Source organism: Convolutriloba macropyga, chromosome 10 (assembly GCF_964194025.1).
Source record: "Convolutriloba macropyga chromosome 10, txConMacr16.3, whole genome shotgun sequence".
Taxonomy (NCBI): Eukaryota; Metazoa; Xenacoelomorpha; order Acoela; family Convolutidae; genus Convolutriloba; species Convolutriloba macropyga.
In genome coordinates, this window is record NC_134477.1 from 34,324,657 (window position 1) to 34,345,074 (window position 20,418).

Sequence of the window (20,418 nt, forward strand, 5' to 3'; positions counted from 1 at the left end):
ATTTCTGCAGCTCTGTTAGTTTTTTCTCAGAGAAAAATCAATACATAAATTTTTCACCAGAAATTATCAAAATAGCGCTCACAATTTGTCACAATGTGCTAAGTTACCAAAAAAATTTTCCTTATTTTGTGGACTGGGACATTTTTTTACACTTTTTTCTTCATAATTCTTCAGTTTTACGCTGTTAACTAATGTTTCTGAAAAAAAGATTTTCCACTTTAAATGCAGACAAACCATAGCTAATAAACGGATCGTCCAGAAACGATGCAAAAATGAAAACTAATAGCACAGAGCTTGCGGAGCAAGCGTAGGAAATAGAAGCATGAAAATTGAGTGGGGAAAAACTCTGTTGTTTTAATTGTTTACTTTTGTCCGCATTCTGTTGTCTTTCAAACTGTTTAGTCTTAGTAATTGTCCCAGTTTTATTTATAGTTACAATAACAGTAACAGTCACGCGATTTGAAGAAAAATGGGGAAACAACAATAGCTAGCAACCCAACAAGCACTCACCTGTATCTACGAATTATGTGAGTTGCAATTCATTTGTTAACTCTATCAAGTTTTGTCAGAACCCTATCAAGTTGAAACAGCTAAAACCAACTGGCCAGTGTACAACTTTCCCTGTCAATTGGGGGATAGCAGCCGTTATAAAAATTGATCTTAATTAATTCGAACATTAATCAAACATTAATTAGAACCGTCTTCTAAGTAATAGCTTTGACACTAAGGGATCACTTGGATTCAAGCTAGCACACGAAATTCACACGATTACAGCAGAGAGTTGTAATATCTTGCGGACTTTCGACCAATCACCAGCGGTGGGCCTCAAGGGTCAATTTTTACAGTGTTTCTTTTTTCCGTTTATATAAATGACCTACCCGAAATAATTGTCAATGAGTGCTATTTATACGCGGATGACACAAAAATCGTCAGCACTGTAGACAATAGAATACAGCTGGAAAAAGATATTGAAAATGCTATTGTTTGGAGCAAGGAGAATCGGTTAAATTTCAATTTCGTTAAGTTTAAAAACGTGCAATTTTCATTAAGTAAAAACCAAAACAAGCAAATTTTGCATCTTCCCAGCAATGAAGTCATCTCACAGGAAACACACTTCAAAGACTTGGGCATATATTTTTCAGAAAATTTACCATGGGATCATCACTTAAGTTTTGTTCTACAAAAAGCAAATCAGAAGCTTGCTGATCTAAAGAGAACAATTCCAAGTGAAACAAAATTTTCAGTCAAATGCAACCTAGTCAAAACTTACATAATATCGATCTTGTTTTATGGATCAAATGTTTGGTATGCCAGTAAAACTATCGTCAGGCAAATGGAAAGGCTTCAGAGAAAAAGTTTAAAATGGATACAATCAAACCGTCATTTTACTGATAAAGAATACAATGATTGTCTTCAATCAGTAAATTTACTTCCGATCACATATCAATTTGTCTTTTTGGATCTCGTAGTTTTAAACAAAATGTTGACCAGAAAACTTCCACTTGAGGCAGAGCAATTTTGGCAAATAAGGAATGGACATCCGAAAACACGATCAAACGAGAAAATATTTTTATACTCAAACGAATGTAATCGCCAGCGTTGCCGATCTAATTTTTTCTACCGAGTTGCAAACTTCAGCAATTCGATGTCACTGGCGCGTAATTTTCCCAACTATAACCCATATTCAAGTCCTCCCAAATTCAAAAGAGAAGTCAAAGAATATCTATTTCTTTTAGGTAAGGAGAATTTTAATTACAAATCATACCCATATTGATGAACAGTGTTTGAGGGAAATCAAATTCAAGCCCCGTTAGGGACTTACTAAGCTTGGCAAAACCAAGTTTAGTGAAATTCATTATTATTATTATTATTATTATTATTATTATTATTAAAAATTTGTCAAAAAGGATAATGTCATGAGTGTCTTCGTATTTGATCTCCAATTTTTTGGAGGCTAGCGTAATTGTTGTATCCGTAAAACAAAAAAAATCGTGGGGTTACCCTTTGTTTTCAGAAAAATTATTTGGTAGTGTTCTAAGATCCAATACCATGACTAATTTTAAAGTAGTCACTAACATTATCAGAATCAACAAATTTTGACTCCGTTTCTTTTTCACTGTATCACATCACACAACAAAAGGACCAAGACCATGAAGATCTAACATCTGCATTCCATGTTTTTTAAGTTTAAAATTGTCATAAAGGTTTAAAAAAGTAAGGATAGTTTGATCTCTTTTTGATTAACAACAAACGCAATTACAAATATGCAAAGATTAAATTAAAGGTACTTAATTTTGAAAAATTCAATAAATGATGTTTGTTTTTCGAGTGAGCATTACAACAAAATCTCAAACTCGCTCTAATCGTCAAAATAAACAAAGACCCTAAGCACTAAGACTAATGACCAAATTGAGGCAAAAGTCAAGGGACAGGGCTCAACACAAAAAATGAATTGGGTAAAGTGTGAGAAAGAGCAGACAGGAAAGGGTTTTTGAACCGTTTGGATGGGCTAAAAGAGACCAGTTACAAGTTTGGCCGAGCTGTTATTTAATCAGTAAAAATCATTTCGTTATATAAAGAGAAAAAAGGATGGCCGATTTTTTGAATGCGTTGGTGTCTCAGTCCTGAATGAAGTAACAAAAACGCCATTTATTATGACCAAATAGTTATATTAAACAATACGAAACCTACGCTACGTTTTAATATGACATTTTCCAGTGCTTACCAAACCTGTTTACACTCTGTACCTTATTCAATAAAAACAATTACTGAATCAATTTTTATAAGTGTCTTTTCAGTAAGTTATCAACGGTGATGTTGGAATGAAGGCCCAAGAGTTTCAATAAATCACTGAACCCATAAGAAAAATTGGTCGCTGAGTTACTCAAATCCAAAGTTTGCATTTTTTGAGCATAATTTTTTTGATGTCCATCTTGCAAGAACTCTTCCAAGATAAGTGTGACTTGTGAGAGTCTTGCAAAATAAGCGTTGAAATTGGCCTAGAGTCGAGCTCAGTGGGTTATTCTTTGTCGACTAATTGATTAATGAGGGGTATTCCAATGAGCTTGATGCACAAGGATAGATAGTCATCTGTATAAGAATAAAACTGTGCGCATTTTCAAAATTTTGGTGAAGCTCTGTTTACTTAACTTCAACAGAAATCCAAAACCGAAATTTTTTGCACAGTCACCCAACAAACAGTTAATTTTTTCATGCTTTTTAAAGTACATTTAAGCCCTTCCTTGATATGCGCCTTTTTACAGCCCATTAAAGTTGCCGCCTATTTTTACAACAGTTTGGGTGTAGTTGCAACACGGGAATCACCTTAATGATAAACATTTCCTCCTGAAATGAAAGGTGTGATCACGCACAGAGAAAATGATGGCAAATTGGTGTTTGCGAATGTGATGTCTTTCGATTTATATGATGAGGTCCGTAGCATGGCAGAACATGCTCACGAGACACTGAGAGTTGGTCTGGGTACTCTTGAACCTTATATCCGATACCGACATCTGTTGAAGTGCGATGGAAAAGAGGTAAGAAGTCTACAATTACTGATAAAAATCGCTATCTTCCCCGGGTCGAGGTGTCACCGCTAAAAATCGCTAAAAGATGTAAGATTTTCGGTGAATTTGAAAAAAGTGTAAGATTTGCGCACAATGCGATGAATGAGGTGACAACAAATTTTTAAGCGGTGATTTTTTTTTCAGCGCGTAAGCGGTGAAAGAAAATTTTTCACCGCAACCAGCAGAATGCGGCGAAAAAAATTATTCACCGCTGCCAGTAGAAAGCGGTGAAAGAAAATTTTTCACCGCAACCAGCAGAATGCGGCAAAAAAAATTATTCACCGCTGCCAGTAGAAAGCGGTGAAAAAAAATTTTTCACCGCAACCAGCAGAATGCGGCGAAAAAAATTATTCACCGCTGCCAGTAGAAAGCGGTGAAAGAAAATTTTTCACCGCAACCAGCAGAATGCGGCAAAAAAATTATTCACCGCTGCCAGTAGAAAGCGGTGAAAAAAAATTTTTCACCGCAACCAGCAGAATGCGGCGAAAAAAATTATTCACCGCTGCCAGTAGAAAGCGGTGAAAAAAAATTTTTCACCGCTACCAGCAGAATGCGGTGAAAAAAAAATTTCACCGCTAAAATCGCAAATCTTACAAATATTCACCGATAAATTCAACGCTTATCTTAAATTCGCAGGAAACATTTTTGAAGTAAGTGACAGGTGGAATAAGGAGTTGGTGACATCCGGTAGGTGAGTGGTTCCAACCTCAGTACGACAGTTTCTTTTTTGTAATAAATCCGGTGAATGCGGTGAAAAGAAATTTTTCACCGCTAAATTCAACGCAAATCTTACAAAAATTCACCGCTTTCACCGCATTCAGCGCTAAGAGATGCGGGCGCTTTGCGGTGAAAAAAGTTTTTTTCACCGCTTACATTATTTTTTGATAAAACCTCGACCCGGGTCAGCCTATAACCCAGGTCTGAACCTCGGCTAATGAAAATACTTGAAACGTCTAGTGGGGGGCAATATCGACAAAAATTACAGGTCCAACAACTAGTTAAAGTCCAACTTTAATAGCCTATAGTTAATGCTAAACAATTAAGGACCATTATGGTCTCGAAAAGCATTATTTTCAAAACTCCAGTTTTTAATGTGTATGTTTCCAACTCATTTCTTTAAAAAGGTGTCTCACTAGCAGATCTGGTACGATTATGCGTTCTTTTGCAAAGATAGAAAAGATAATTGCCAGGTCTTACCGAATCAATTTTCTTCTTACAAAAAGTTTTCTTTTCTAATGTGGTTTTATACAAAAAAGTTCTACTAAGTAGGGTTGACCAAACTTCTTACCATAAAACGAACCATACTTGCTCGCTTACTTACAATAAAACAGACCATATATGGTACTCTACTTACCATAAAGCGGACCATATATGGCCCACAAAAGTCATAATTTGTTTTTATTCTAAGATATTGCTGTGTTTCTTAAGTTTCCATGTATGGCTCGTTTTATGGTAGTAACTTTCCATTAATTTTTCCCTTTTATAGAGAAGCTGATTATTTATGAGTAACATTTATGGTTCGTTTTATGGTTAGTCAGATACCATATATGGTAAGTTTTATGGGTAGTAAGATACCATATATGATCGCTTTTAGGGTTAGTAAGATACCATATACGGTTCCTTTTATGGTTACTAAGATACCATATATGGTCCGTTTTATGGTTAGTCAGATACCATATATGGTAAGTTTTTTGGATAGTAAGATACCATATATGGTCGCTTTTAAGGTTAGTAAGATACCATATATGGTTCCTTTTATGGTTAGTAAGATACCATATATGGTCCGTTTTATGGTTAGTCAGATACCATATATGGTAAGTTTTATGGGTAGTAAGATAACATATATGGTCGCTTTTAAGGTTAGTAAGATACCATATGTGGTCCGTTTTATGGGTAGTAAGATACCATATATGGTCAGTTTAATGGCGAGTAAGATACCATTAACTAAAAAATAAAAGTTCTTTAAATATGTAGATCTTATCAGAACAATTTTTGTTCAGCTTTCATTGAGGATCTAATAGTTAGTGAGTACATTTATGTGAAAAGAATTTCATCCGCTTGAGATCATAAATATTCTTCTTATTGGAATGTAATCAATGAGCTGAATTTTTTTTCAATGTTATGCAAAAAAAATTCTGACATTCTATCAGAGTTTACGTGTCAATTTCTAGGTTTTATAGATTACACTCGATAGATCTTTGTTATATCATAAACGAATGGTTTGCTTAACCTACAAGGGATAGGAACCTGCACAACATTAAAACTTGTAGCAAAATTATTACGAGACAGTTCTCGAACAGAAATTTTAAATCTTATGTGCGCTCTAACAACTTTTGAATACCTTTCAAATGAAGCTCATTTTAAAAACTTGTCTTAAGTGTCGTATACCGTATTATCTGCCAAATGAGGAGGACATAGAAAACTTTCAAAGATGGAGATTTTTTTGAAAAAAATTTTTTGTATAAATTAAAAAGTCTTTAAGCTCAAAAACCCTTTGCAAATCAAATCAAAACCTTTTGAAGGAACGATGATGCCTGCCTTCTTGGTTAGTAAAAAACTTGAAAAACATCAAAATCAAAGAGCAATAAAAAAGATCAAAATTCCATGTCAATCTATTTTAAAAAATTTAACGGAAAAAACGAAACGCCACGAGATAAAATACCAAAATAAAGCAACTGACAATTCAGTAGAAGTAAAAATGCCTGTTTTTTAACGGGGTGGGGGCTGTCCCCCCGTTACAATACCTGTTTGGACTTTTTTTATGTGCCCTTGTCGATAACTTGTAAATTTTTTCGAAAATTTTGTTTCTCGTGGTTGGCAAAGATTTGTTTTTTTTTGTGAGTCTGGTGTTTTGAGAGTGGGGGAGCTTGTAAAATTTTTGGAAAAAAGTTAGTGCGGCGAATGAGTGAAAATTTGAAATTTTTCGAAAGTTTTGCAATTTTTTTTTAAAATTTCGGAATCATTTTTCTATTCTAATGAGACCAATGAGGGACTGAAAAGCGAAAGTGACTAACCTGATGGAATACTGAGGTAAGCGAGGAAAAAGATAGTCTAAATTTGATTAGTTTTGTTCCAATGTAAGAAATTTAATAGTTTTGCGAGTCTGAGACCACACAAGTGGCATTAAACTTATGGTTTTTTTGTTGCCCATATGTTCGAATTAACAAGTAGGTGCGAAGTAATGAATTTGGAGGTTTGTTGAATTTCAGGCTTTGAGAGAAGTTTCAAGTGGAGTTTCGATCTGAAAATAGCGCATGAGAATGAACGGGGGACAAAATATTGTGAAAACTGACTGAAAAATTGAAGAAATTGGGGTTTAAAACTTGTCTGAAAATTGGTTAAAAAGTGATGGTGTTTTTTTTAATGTCATTCTGCGGCAAAAACAGACTACATTTTTAAAAAAAGTGCAAGAATTGCTCTTTTTTGGTGATAAGAAGTTTAAAAAAATATTGTTTTTCGGAGCAAATAAGCATTTCTATACATTTTAAGAAATGTTAAAATATGTTAGGAGAACTACTGCTAAGGAATCGGTTTTATATTAAATATTTTTCAGTGATATCTTTTACATACATTTTTTGTAAAATGTGATGAAAAGAGTTCAAAAATGTGCAGTTATTGGTAATTTTTGAGGAAAGAATGGAGAAAAAATTGTTCAATTCTAGTTAAAATGAGGTTGGCAACAAATTTCTATAAGCTGAAAGTTTGCTCAAACAATTAATAATGAGTAATTGGGTGTTGTTTGCAAGTTACTTTTTCCTATTTTTTTGTTATTTTTCGGGATATTTTGACAAAAAAGTGAAAAAGTTGATGTTTTTTGGGCGGAGAATGTAGATGAAGCGTTGGTTGTTAATTGAAGCGCAATTTAGTATGAAACTTTGTTATTTAACAGCTTGGCCAAACAAATAATAGTGACCAACTGGGTTCAATTTTCAATGTTTTTAGTTAAAATTATCACTATTTTGCGAACCAAATGTTATAAAAGAACAATTGGCTAAAATAGATAACAACAAATTGTACAGTATTCTTTGTACAAGGATATGTTTATTATTTTTGCTGAAATTGTGGATAAAAAAGTATGAGAGAATAAGAACAAAAAGGCATGATTTCAACAATTTTTCCGGCAATCAACCGATTTATGTTTCTTTGAAGAATTTTTTGAAGTGTTCATATATGATTTCACTACATGGTAGACAAAAGTTGGTTGTGGCAACCATAAATGTAGGCTGAGATTGAGATTGAGTTCTATTTATAGCTTATCTGTGCCAAGTAAAGCCAAAACGAGGAAAAGTGCTCTTAGAGAATTTTATTGGCATTGCATTTTTTACGATTCAGTTCAAAGCAAGCCGCATTTCTTAAATTCCTCTTATAGCGTGTTGATACCATTTAGAGTGTTTTTCTTGTCCACAACGGAAACAAAGGGACTTGCTGTAGCAAACGGAATGATGTTGCTTCAGTGAAAACATACGAAACAACGGGAACATATATTACTAAACGACCCTTCAAAAAGACTCTGAAGAATTTCGTTTGAACCAAAGAATAACCCTCTCAGCTGCTGAACTCGATCATTTCGAGCAGAAATTAAAAACGATTCAAGATCTATTGTCTCGAGGAACTGCAAAGAAAAATAAACGAAGGCAGCGAACTGGTTGTGAAAATGATCTCGAAGATAAACTCTTTTACAAATGTGGAAGAGCCAATAAATCATGACAAAAAATTACAAATAAAGGATGTGAAAATGACAAAGAAAATAATTACCAAAATGGTGGGGCAATGGTTGAGCGCGCATCGGAACATTTTTGCCAGTTTGACAAACAAAATTGTTACTTTATATGTCAAAGTGAGCCTATATTTGACCATACAGTAACAAAAAGAACTTTGCTTAAAGCTTGCTCATGAATGACATGAATGACGATTGTTTTAAAGTACCTGGATTTCATTATCATGTTATCGCCTCTAACGATCAACATCCTGATTCTTTCAAGTCTAAAGCATCCAAACCGTTCAGTATTCCTTTTCTCTTCACTTGTTTTAAGCTACTTATTAAAAATAACTCATCAAAAAAAATTTTCGCGGAGAAATAATGAACAAAACTAACGAAGCGGTGAACTAAAACGAGCAACACGAATTGAACTTTGCAAATTCTAAGAGATGATTGTCTTTTTAACGATAGTGTTCAAACTCAAATTGACTTAATGCCTGCTTGCACGGTTGAAGGATTCTATAGTATTTATAATGGTAGTCTGCACGGCGAGCTTTCCAAAATACTTGATATATTAAATAGTGGCTATGGTTGTTTGCATGTTGACGATAGTTTGATTTTGATAAATTGTAATGTGAAATTGAAAAGTTCTAATTAATAATTGTGTTCTTTGTTGTTTTTGAAGAAAGAAAGAGTTGAACAAAAAAGTAAATTAAAATTGCTAGAGCATTTGATTAGAAAAGCGTAGCAAATCATTATTTTTCATTTCCAACAGTAAAGGATATACATAACCAAACATCACATGCGCAATTTAAATGCCAAAAAAGTCCACAGAGTTTTGAGTTTTGATTTTGAACTGGCTTAAGTTTGAGTACTTGAGTTACTTCATTGTAAAACTGTACCGGACGGAAAATAGTATTTGATAGTTTTGCATCGGGGTTCCATGCGGATCAGCCAAATAAGCGTTGTTTTCGTGAAACAAAAGAACCATTCATTGACTTCCTTCATATTGCGCTGGTGAAGCGTTAACTATAATAAATTCTTCTCTTGTTAGCTTTGGGAAATTGTCTGCTGTAGAAACTCCAGAAAAAATATTTCAAATGAATACTTTTTCCCAACACATAGCGTATTTCATCACTATGCATCGGTGGGGTAGGTGATAAATGAGTTTTTTTTACATTTTGTTCCGAATTAACATAAAAGGTTGAGCATCATTTGCCCAGAGATAGAATTTCTACGTTGGCTGCAATGATCCGTCAAATGTAAGTTGAACCAAAAGTGGGCAATTTGTAAGTTCTGGATGAATGAAATCATGAGAAGCCTCTTGTGTTGAAGTTAAAAGGAAAGCTAAAGTAAAGTGATTGGGATAATTGTCTAGAGTTATGCCGTGGCCCCTTTTGTCAAGAAAATCCAGGGCTTCCAGAGTATTTAAGTGAATGCTGTGGTTAAAAGTTGTTGAAACCGGAGTTCCAAAAATAGATTCAGCTTTTCTTTAAACAGCAATTTGGCTCAATTGCAATTATCATACGTCGTACTAGTTCTTTCGAGAAAAAATATTCATGGCTCCCATTTCTTATTGCAGTTGTAGCTAAAAAAGTTCGTGGCAATACCTCTGTATAGCGATACATGGCAGGTGTTTTTAGTAGAGTTTTCTCAAAAGCCATCAAAACATGAACCTCTATTGTCATTTTGCTTTCGTACATATTAGTTTCAATTATTTTATCTTTGTAATATTTGTTTTTACAGCCAAATCTGATATTACAACAAAATCATTTGTAGACCTTTTGTATGAATTTCCAAGAGTGACACACTAAGTACGTGTTTATCACAAGTTAAAATATCACCCGCTGGTTTTCCAATAAAATAGTTTTCTTGAGAATTAGCAACAAGAGCTTTTCTGGCCAAAACGTCATCCGCGCGACCGTCGGTGCCATCAATTGTAGCTGGCTCATCCTCGTAATAATATACCTAACACTCAAGCAATGTGTTTTTTGCAGTTTTTCCTGACAAAAATTCCGTTTCAATGAATGCCTTGTGCTCATAATTTCCGTTTGTGTTGGCAATTTTAACACCGTTTGCAGACACAGTGCATTCTGATAATAAAAGATAAAGTGCATTGTTGCCTAAGTATTGCGCTTCTGTATTTGTAGCATCAGTTTCTCTCCTTAAATCACTGTCGTTGTTTTGGGAGTTTTTTCATTTATTTTCAAGAAGTTTATGTAATTCTATGAAGTTTTTCCTACCACCCAAAACTTCAAACTCAAGCATTGGATCGTCCGGTGAATATGATGGTCCAAATTTTTGAGTAGAAGCATTGTCAGAAGAAATTAGCAGAGCTTGTTTTTTGAACAAATCAAGTGTGGTGTGTGTTGCCTCTGCGGGCAGTAAATTAGTAATCATTTTGATATTTAAAAAAGAAATTTGACCAACTTCTCGTCAAAGGCTTCTTCTTACAAATGGCTTGTTTTGGTTTTTCACCGTTGGTCTTGAACTTACGCATTCATCCTGTTTTTGGTTTGCCCACTTGTTTTCTTAGTTCTTTTTTTGCCCAATCGTCTTTATTGCTTGTTAAAGAGACACATTTTTGTAAGTACATCGAACAGCTCAGGAGCTGCTTGAACAATTAATTCACATCCAATCTTAAATCTTTTCGGCTAGAGGCCGAAGAGACTTTCTTGCAATCAGTTATGCAGCTCTGACAATACCTTCTGCTAATGCTCCAAAATTACTTGCTAGTTGGCGATATTGTCCTGAAAATTAGGGTGACACAAATTGCTGTTGATAGTAGGCTTCCATTTGGTCAAATTTTTTAAAAGTCAAAGTCAATATAGCTTTTCCTGTTTTTTTACAATATAGCTTTTTACGTAATGATGTTCAATATAGCTTTTTACGTAATGATACTCAATTTTTGTTAACGTAAAAAAAATCAAAAGGATAATCACCATCAAAAGTTTTTTCTCTGTCATCTGCCCTGGTCAGATTTTCAAAAGCGTCGAGTATGCTTGAGATTTCGTTATTCGGAACAGTAATTCCTTCGTTTTTACCAAAAAAGAGGAATAAAACTCCATTGACTTTGTTAAATTGATAGCCAAAAGGAGGCAATCCTTTAGCTGTCTTTAAGGATCTCAAAAGACAGTCACGGTTTTCATAGGATTGCATTCGATTGATAGCTCGTTCTCCTCCGTATGGTCTGCAGACAGCATCAAATGGAATACTTTTTTCATGAAACTTGAGGCCTTCAGAAGAAAATATCTTCAATTCACTTTTGTTCGCTTGATTTAATGTTGCCGGAAAGATAATTTCACTTAGATCAAGTCGCCAATCCCCCCAATACATTTGAAATAAGTTTAGAAAGAGGTTAAGGTGTTTTGAGGCAAAAAACTCATAGAGGCCTATGAAACTAAGTGAACCGTCAATTCATTCATGTTTTGTTATTCCACTGCTGTTGTCTCTAAATTTGACCAACTCTAATTCGATAAATTTTCCTCTGACTGGCACATGGGATCCGTCAATGAGACCATAAACAGGGGTATTTGTTGTATATTGTAAATTTCAAAATCTTCGTTGGTAAATGTTCGCTTGTATCCTTCCTAAAAGGAAGATCTGCTTTTGATATTCGCGCAAAGTCCCCAACGTAAAACTTTGGTCGACGAACTAGTTTAGCTGAGGCGTTAAAATTAATGAAATCATGTAAGGAACGTCTTTCTTTGTCACTTTTTTGGCGCCAATTTCGTTAGTCTATTGACTCAAGAGTTAATGATTTGTACGAAGCTCTGAGATTGATTAATATACGAGTATGTCCATTTGTCCTCTAAATAATTGTATATTAAACTCTTGAGCGATCGTAAATTTCTTTCCGCAAATGCCAATTATTTCTCGCTGAAAGTTTCATAAACTGCAATTTCATTTTTCTGACAAAGAGTGCTGATGGAGCCCTTAAATTCGGTACCAGCATCTACCCACAATTGTTAGGTCGTTGGTTCTTTTTCATTTTCTTAAATGCATCTTCTGTTGTTGTAGCGTACTTTGATTTTAGTGGTTCGACTCGTAGATTACGTGAGAGACAGTCCACTGCAACCAACAAATATTTTACCTCTTTATTCTCTTTTGCTAATTTATCCACATAAGTCAGGTCTAGCAACCAAATCGCGTTTATGTCATAAGCAGCAACTTTCAGTGTTGGCATTTTTGTCCTCCAGAAACAATTTCACTTTAATTGGTTTAAAATTTATCCTTTTTTGTAAATTTTTTACGCTTCCGTATGCTGCGGGACCTTTTAACTCAAGCAATTTTTTTTCATTCGTCGAAAGACTTCCAGTTTCTCCTCTTTTGCTGAGTTCTGTCATCCTTAGAGTTTTCGAAACCACTTCCGGCGTCTGAGGACTCCTCTGTAAGTAATTGGCTGGTCTCTTTGTGCTTGATGTTTTTTGGTGAAATTGTTTTCTTTTTCTTTTTTGTTTGAGAACACTTTGAGTGCCATTCCACATCGCAATTTTAGCATTACTGTTGATCAACAAGTCTTCTTTTATGCTTAAAGCCTCTAGAATCTTGCAGTTTTTTAGTTGGTTGCTGCAAATCAAAGAGAAAAATGGGAACATTTATTCCAGTCGCTGTTCAGTCAACAATGAAATTTTGAAACAATCCGTCCTGATAAACTTTGATGGCGCTAGCATGTTGAGACTTTGAAGAGTTTTGACCGCATGTACTTTTGACAACTCAGTAGGATTGGTTGTTCTCTTGTATCCAAAGTTTCTTGGTACTCTTTGTTAGTGTTTTCACTTGGTCGCATACAGTTCAAAAAGGAGAATTGGGCACCTGTATGCTGAACTGTGGGATAATTTAAAGTTTGCGATGAATATGGTTGCTCTTCCATAAACTGATTTTTGGGAACCAAAATAGCTTCATCAACAGTTGGCATTGTTTAACTCAAATGGATGAAACAAAATTTAATAATGAGATGAATCAGTTCAAAACCGGTTTTTGTAGGTAAAAGTGCTCGCCGTTTATCCTTTGATGACTTTTTCATGAGAACGCCTTCAAATATGTGTTTGTATTTTTCTATAAGTTTCTTTCTATCACCTAACATTGCCCAGTAAAACATTGTGAACAAATTCACATAAACCCAATATAACATCTCTATCACAACTATGCAAATATTTCCATAACTATTTTGGCTGCAAATGCACCATTTGCTTAAGTATAGATAATTTTTTCTCTTTCATTGTTTTTAGGAGTTGTTTCTGCTTTCAGATGGAAGATAGAAAAGAGTAGTAAGTGGCTCAGTAATATTTGAACAGCATTGTAAACAATCAGAAGTTTTTGGTTCAAGATCGATCAGCAAATGCCCAAACGGTTCTTTCGTTGCCAATTGACAGCAGTGTTTTAAAAATTTAACAAGGTTTAAATGTTTGCCAGAAATTTCGACTTGTTGAATGTCACGGGCGGATTTGAAAAAATAATGATGTGTGTTTTGTTCAAGTCTATTGTACGAGACCGCTTGCTCTGTTGATAAAAGTTGTGGTTTATATATATATATATATATATAACATTAATTTTTTTGTGACGCCCTGCAGTGGCCAATTTAACAAATTATTTGTCATTGTAAATTTGTTCGCATGAGTTGAATTTTATTAGAAGACAGTTTGCAAAACTAATCAAAAATTCTAATTTGGCGTACTTTTTAAACGTAACACCAATTAATTTCTACATTTTGATGAATTTATTTTGCATTTCTCTGTATAAAAATATGAAGTTAATTTTTGGGTAAAATGTGTTTTCAATCATAATTTTAAAAATTAACTCTGTTTTGCCACAACCTGAAGGCCTTACAACAGCCATGAGGACCCTATCTTGCGGAGAAATAATCTTTTTCATAGTCTTGGATTTGGTAATTAGTATCCAAATAAACATAGCAATATTGATATCCAAACTGATGTTTCTTCACATTTTGGTTTTAAAACGGTTAATTTAACATTACAAAGTAGTATTAGCAGTAAAATACCAAACATTTGCAAAAACATGCAACTTGTGACCGTGGAAACGTTGTTTGATTTCAAAATTTCCATAAAGATTTGCTGCTACTTTCTTTTTTAAAATAACTTTGTTCTACAACAGCGTCAACTGGATCAACTGTTACTCCCTCCAACTCAAAACAAAATAATATTTCTTAAAAAGTGTATTGAGAAAAACTCATTTTACATAAAACAATTCATAGAAAATGAACTCAGTTAGAAAATCTTTAATATGAACCATAAAGCACTCAGAGATTCTCTCAGTTTTGTCATAATGAACATTTTTGTGCACTCTTCCTTCCTTCACCAAGTGTTGAATCTCTTTTCGCAGTGAAGGATCGTTCTTGTCAATTTTTCTACCAACCGGGTGCTTTGACATTAGTAAATATCTCGGAGGACAGACTCTTTGTTGAGTTTTTGACATCCTGTGTTTTCCACTGAAGGAAAGGTTCAATTTAATATACTAAAGCGAGTTTCGTCTTCAGTCAGCCAAAATTTAATTTTCTCTGTAAACATTGGTTTCCGGTTTTTTTGGTTTCGTCTTTGGAAATTGAAAGACTCAGATTTCGTCCCCCGTAATCATGGCGCAAATTAATGAACTCGGTGACAGGGGTGCTTCCACTTAGGTCAACTCCTCTCTCATTTGTTAACCAGTTGAAATATAAAATGGATTTTCTTTAGCACAATGTTTGTTGAAATTGTTTTTGCCTTTGAAAGATATTGATAGTTTTGAGTGAAGTTGTTCACAGATCTCGAAGGACACGCCAGTGAATTCATATCAATGATAGAGAACTCATACAAATCTGACACAAAATTTTTCTTTTCCCTCTCCCTTAGCGTAGAATATTGCACCTGGATTCTTCAAGCGAACGCTTTGAAATATTCGAACGCCTTTGAGATTTTCAAGTATATATCTACTAAAGAGTTATTTATGCCAATAATACCATCGTAGGGCCTCAATTTTCACGCTATTTCAATATCAAATCCTTCGATTTTACTAAAGTTTTCTCTTGTAGCCAGAAATTAATTTAATCTTACACTTTTGTCGGGGCATATTGATGAAACCGATAAATAAAATTTGTGGAGTTTCTTCAAACAGTTTCGGCACACAATTGTTTTTTTAAGACGCATATTTTTTTTTGAATAGTCTGGCTGCGCATTAAAATGATTGAAAAGATAAGAAGATTGATTAATATTCATTGCGTCGGCGAAAACAATTTATGAACAACAGACAAAATGTGATTTGATTTATTAATCGTATTCTTAACCTTGATCATACAAAAGCAAATTTCTTTGAAACCGTTTCAAGTTAAGAAAGCAATAAAAGAATTTTCCTAGCATACGCTGGTCTTAGTTTGTATGTAATCCCAAAAATAGTTTACATAATATTCTAGTAAACACACACACACACACACACACACACACACACACAAAATGTACACACACATTGTTAACAATACGTTATACTGTTTATTACCATTGATTAGAAAGAATTAAAAATGTTTGTAAGGTATGCAGGCACAAAGCAGTGAGGTCAAATTTTTTTTTTCACAGCTTAATAAATTTGAGAGTTTTTTTGAACTTTGTTAACTATCTGTTGAAGTAATTTCGTCGTATGTATAAATGGAATTTATTGCGAGATTACATGTTAAAACCAAGACATTAGCAAACCACAAAGCCTTATATATCTTTTTAATCTACGTAACATTTGTGATATCAATGCTGCTTGTTATTTGAACAACATACTGCTTTCATTGTTTGCTCTAGATCAGAAAGTATTTAAATTGGGTGTGTACATGCATCATAGCTAGCATGGAAAGATTGGAAACGTTAAAAAAAATAGGATACTGAGGTACACCTAAATTAGAAGGATTTGAGTGTAATGAACTTGTATTTAACAGCTACTTGAGTACTTTTTTGCAAAAAAAGGAAGGAATTGATTGAACACGCCTTAGTTTAAACTTATAACTGAACTCTTATTTTCTTATTTTTTGCTTCAACTTTCATTTGCTCAACTGCAATTTTTTTCTAGCCGAACTGTTCCTGGATGTTAACAACAGATTCTTATTGTTCAATTGGATTACCAAAGTTCAGCTATAACCAAAAAAATTATTTCTAGTGTCTCCCCTAGCCATCAATCTATAGGCGGAATCAACGCCTGACAGCCAAACAATTGCTTATGAGACATACAGAAAACAGACTGTTATCAATGTACAGCAGGATTACTAGTTAGATGAGTGGCTTACAGTAAATCAAATGGCTGTGCCTATTCTGATTTTTGAATTTATTCAATCATTTCGATTTGAGAAAGGCCTTATGAAAGGAACTCAATACTTCCTGGATTTTGTACCGTATTATGTCAGAGTTTGTATTTGACACGGACAAATTGGACGACGGAGTACGAAAACTTTTTTTACGATTATGACTTTAAGAAATTCCACTGTATGAGAATCAAGAAGGCTACTGGAAAGATCTTGAACTAGTCGGAAGCATTTGGAAAATGAAACCAGATATTGAGAGCGCAGAAACTTTTAGCTAACCACCAACACCGGCCATGGTTCGCGATAAATTTGCCTGTACACCTGAAACCAGGCCACATGATGTTTTGAGCAGTGCAGGTCTTGCGAGTTCCTCCGTGAGCAAGTGTTTTGCACCAAAGAAACGAAGAATTGATCTCAATTATGAAAACTAAATCAAATTTATTCCTTTGCCAATTTTATTTTTAATGTGTGCGTTTGACATTCTTTTGTGAAGCTGACTTTATAAATTTTGACTACCTTATAATTGAAATCTCAGATCATTCAGCTGATTTTAGGTATCATATTCTAGCAAAAAAAGCATTTCATATTGTTCGTGGTAAAATTCACTATTATCTTGGAAAAAATTTTTCATTCATAACTTTGTTTCCGTTGTGGACAAGAAATACACCCTAAATGTATCAACACGCGATAAGAGGAATTTAAGAAATGCGGCTTGCTTTGAACTGAATTGTAAAAAATTCAATGCCAATAAAATTCTCTAAGAGCACTTTTCCTCGTTTTGGCTTTACTTGGCACAGATAAGCTATAAATAGAACTCAATCTCACTCTCAGCCTACATTTATGGTTGCCACAACCAACTTTTGTCTACCATGTAGTGAAATCATATATGAACACTTCAAAAAATTCTTCAAAGAAACATAAATCGGTTGATTGCCGGAAAAATTGTCGAAATCATGCCTTTTTGTTCTAATTCTCTCATACTTTTTTATCCACAATTTCAGCAAAAATAATAAACATATCCTTGTACAAAGAATACTGTACAATTTGTTGTTATCTATTTTAGCCAATTGTTCTTTTATAACATTTGGTTAGCAAAATAGTGATAATTTTAACTAAAAACATTGAAAATTGAATGCGGTTTGCTTTGAATTGAATTGTTAAGAAAATGTAATACCAATAAAACTATTTAAGAGCACTTGTCCTCACATTCGCTTTACATGGTCGATTGCAGTGATATGCTAAAAATAGAACTCAAACTCAAACTCATCGTACTTTTGTGGTTGCCACACCCAAGTTCTGTCTACCATGTAGTGAAATCGTACATGAACACTTCAAAAAGGTCTTCATAGAAACAGAAATGAGTTAATCGCCGGCAAAATTGTCAAAATCATGCTTTTTTTGTTCTTATTTTCTCATAATTTTTATCCACAATTTCAGCACAAATAACAAAAGCGACCTTGTACACTGAAGACTGTACAATTTGTTGTTATCTATATTAGCCGACTGTTCTTTTAACATTTGGTTTGGAAAATTGCGATAGTTCTAACCAAAAACATTAAAAGTAAGAAAACAACATATGTTCACGCGGTTAATCACTATAATTTGTTTCACCAAGCTGTTAAATAAAGAAGTTTCATCGTAATTTGCGTTTCAACTAAGGAACAACACTTTATTCTACATTCTTTGCCCAAGAAACAAGACTTATTCTACATTCTTTGTCCAAGAAACATCAATTTTTTCACTTTTTTGTCAGGAAATGCCAAAAAATAACAAAAAATTAACAAAAAGTAACATGAAAACACACCCAATTACTCACTATTGATTTTTCGAGCAAACTTTCACCTTATAAAACTTTGTTGCCAACCTCCTTTTAACTAGCATAGAACATTTTTTTTCTACATTCTTACCTCAAAAATTACCAATTGTTGCACAGTTTTGGCCTTTTTTCATCAAAAAAACATAAAATGTATGTAAAAGTTATCACTGAATAATATTTTTTTTAAAACCCGATTCGTTAACAGTATTTCACCTATATATTTTAAATTTTTAAAATGTATAAAATGGTTTTTGGTGGCTAAAAACAGTTTTTTTAAACTTTTTTACCACCAAAAAACAGCAATTTTTGCACTTTTATTCAAAATTTTGTCTGTTTTTGGCGCAAAATGACTTTTAAAATACACCATCACTTTTTAAACCAATTTTCAGACAAACTTTAAACCCCACTTTCTTCAATTTTTTAGTCAATTTTCACGTTATTTTGTCCCCCGTTCAATCTCAAGCGCTGTTTTCAGTTCGGAACTCTACTTGAAACTTCTCTCAAAGCTTGAAATTCAACAAATTTTCGTTTTCATTAATTTGCGCTTACTTTTTAATTTAAACATATGGGCAATAAAATCCATAAAATTAATACCACTTGTTCGGTCTCAGACTCGCAAAACTATTAAACTTCTTACATTGGAACAAAAACTTATCAAATTTAAACTATCTTTTTTTTCAATTACATCAGTATTTCATCAGGTTTGTCACTTTTGCTTTTCAGTCCTTCGTTGGTCTCATTAGACTAGAAAAAATATTAGGAATTTGAAAAAAAAATCGCAAAATTTTCACTCAATCAACTCAACAGCTTTTTTCCGAAATTTTTACAAGTTCCACCACTCTCACAACACCAAGTTCACAAAAAATTACAAGTCTTTGCCAACCGAGAGAAACAAAATTTACGAAAAATTTTACAAGTTTCCGACAAGTGCACCCAAAAAAAAAGCCATGCCGGTATTTTAAACAATTAAGTTCAAAGAAATGTTACCTGTTAGCTATCAACAGAATCACTTGCATGGCGTCATTTATAATTTTATATAAAGTTATTGTGATCTGTCATTATCCAGAATGTGATACAACTTCGAAAAAATAATTACTTTCTAAAATCATAGAGTCAAAAAACTTTGCGTGGAAACAGTAACGAACACTATAAAATCTTCATCTATCAACAAAAGATAATATATAGATTCAATTGTGCTATCTATTAACTTCATAAGCATGATATTCAACTGCCATTTAGTTGGCAATTGGTGAAGAAGAAAATGGAACCTCAAAACTCAAAAAATACGGGCAGAACCCAAAATTTCGCAATCAATTTTTCGCAATTGTTGTTTAAGCCCAAAACAACCATAAGTTTTTGCTTTTCGTTGAAATAATCAGCATTAGTTTATCCGCCTTAATTTGCTTGTTTATTTGACCGATAAAGAGATGAACTTTGAGCTGAAGAAGTTCTGGTCTGTAACGAGCACTAAAACAGGAGAAAAAAACGCGCCGCTGTAATTCCAACCTAGTTTTAAACAAATTCTCCTAAAAGCCTCCAAAAAGTATCACAAACCAAAGCAGAATTTCTCCCACAATTGTTACCAAAATAACTATTTTAACCAAAATGTCAATATAACAAAAATAAATGATGAACTTTGAGTAATTATCACAAAATAAGACCCAAAAATAGTTATTTGTCAATTGAAAGCATTAGATAAAATTTTTGTCAGCTCCCTATTTATAGAGATAGATTTTTGCTGACTTCAATTCCGTCCAAAGTCTGCAAAAAGATTATTTATGCTGACAAACCCGAAGACTCATTAAAAATGTAAATACGCAATGTGTCTAAGTAAAGATGAACATGGTTTTTAAACAGGAAACACAAAGTTTATTCATTAGATCTCTCCTCAACACAATTGGAGCACCTTATTTTTTGATGTTCGAGATGGAACACCTCAAATTGCTTGTTATTGGTATGAAAAAAGGACAAAAATATTTTAAAAAGACAGAACGGAAAATAAATCTCAATCATTTTTTGTTGAAAAAAAGCGATGGGACTTAAACTGGTATATAAGAAATCCTTG

The 20,418-nt window shown here is 33.6% G+C and overlaps 1 protein-coding gene across 1 annotated transcript in view; it reads left to right on the forward strand.

The window, feature by feature from the left end:
* The first annotated feature begins 3,350 nt into the window (after positions 1 to 3,350).
* Positions 3,351 to 20,418, forward strand: part of LOC142348003 (uncharacterized) — a 36,655-nt gene continuing 19,587 nt past the window's right edge. The window contains exon 1 of the mRNA XM_075399167.1: positions 3,351 to 3,536. Coding sequence (XP_075255282.1) covers positions 3,351 to 3,536 — 186 coding nt within the window. The remainder of the gene's footprint in view (positions 3,537 to 20,418) is intronic.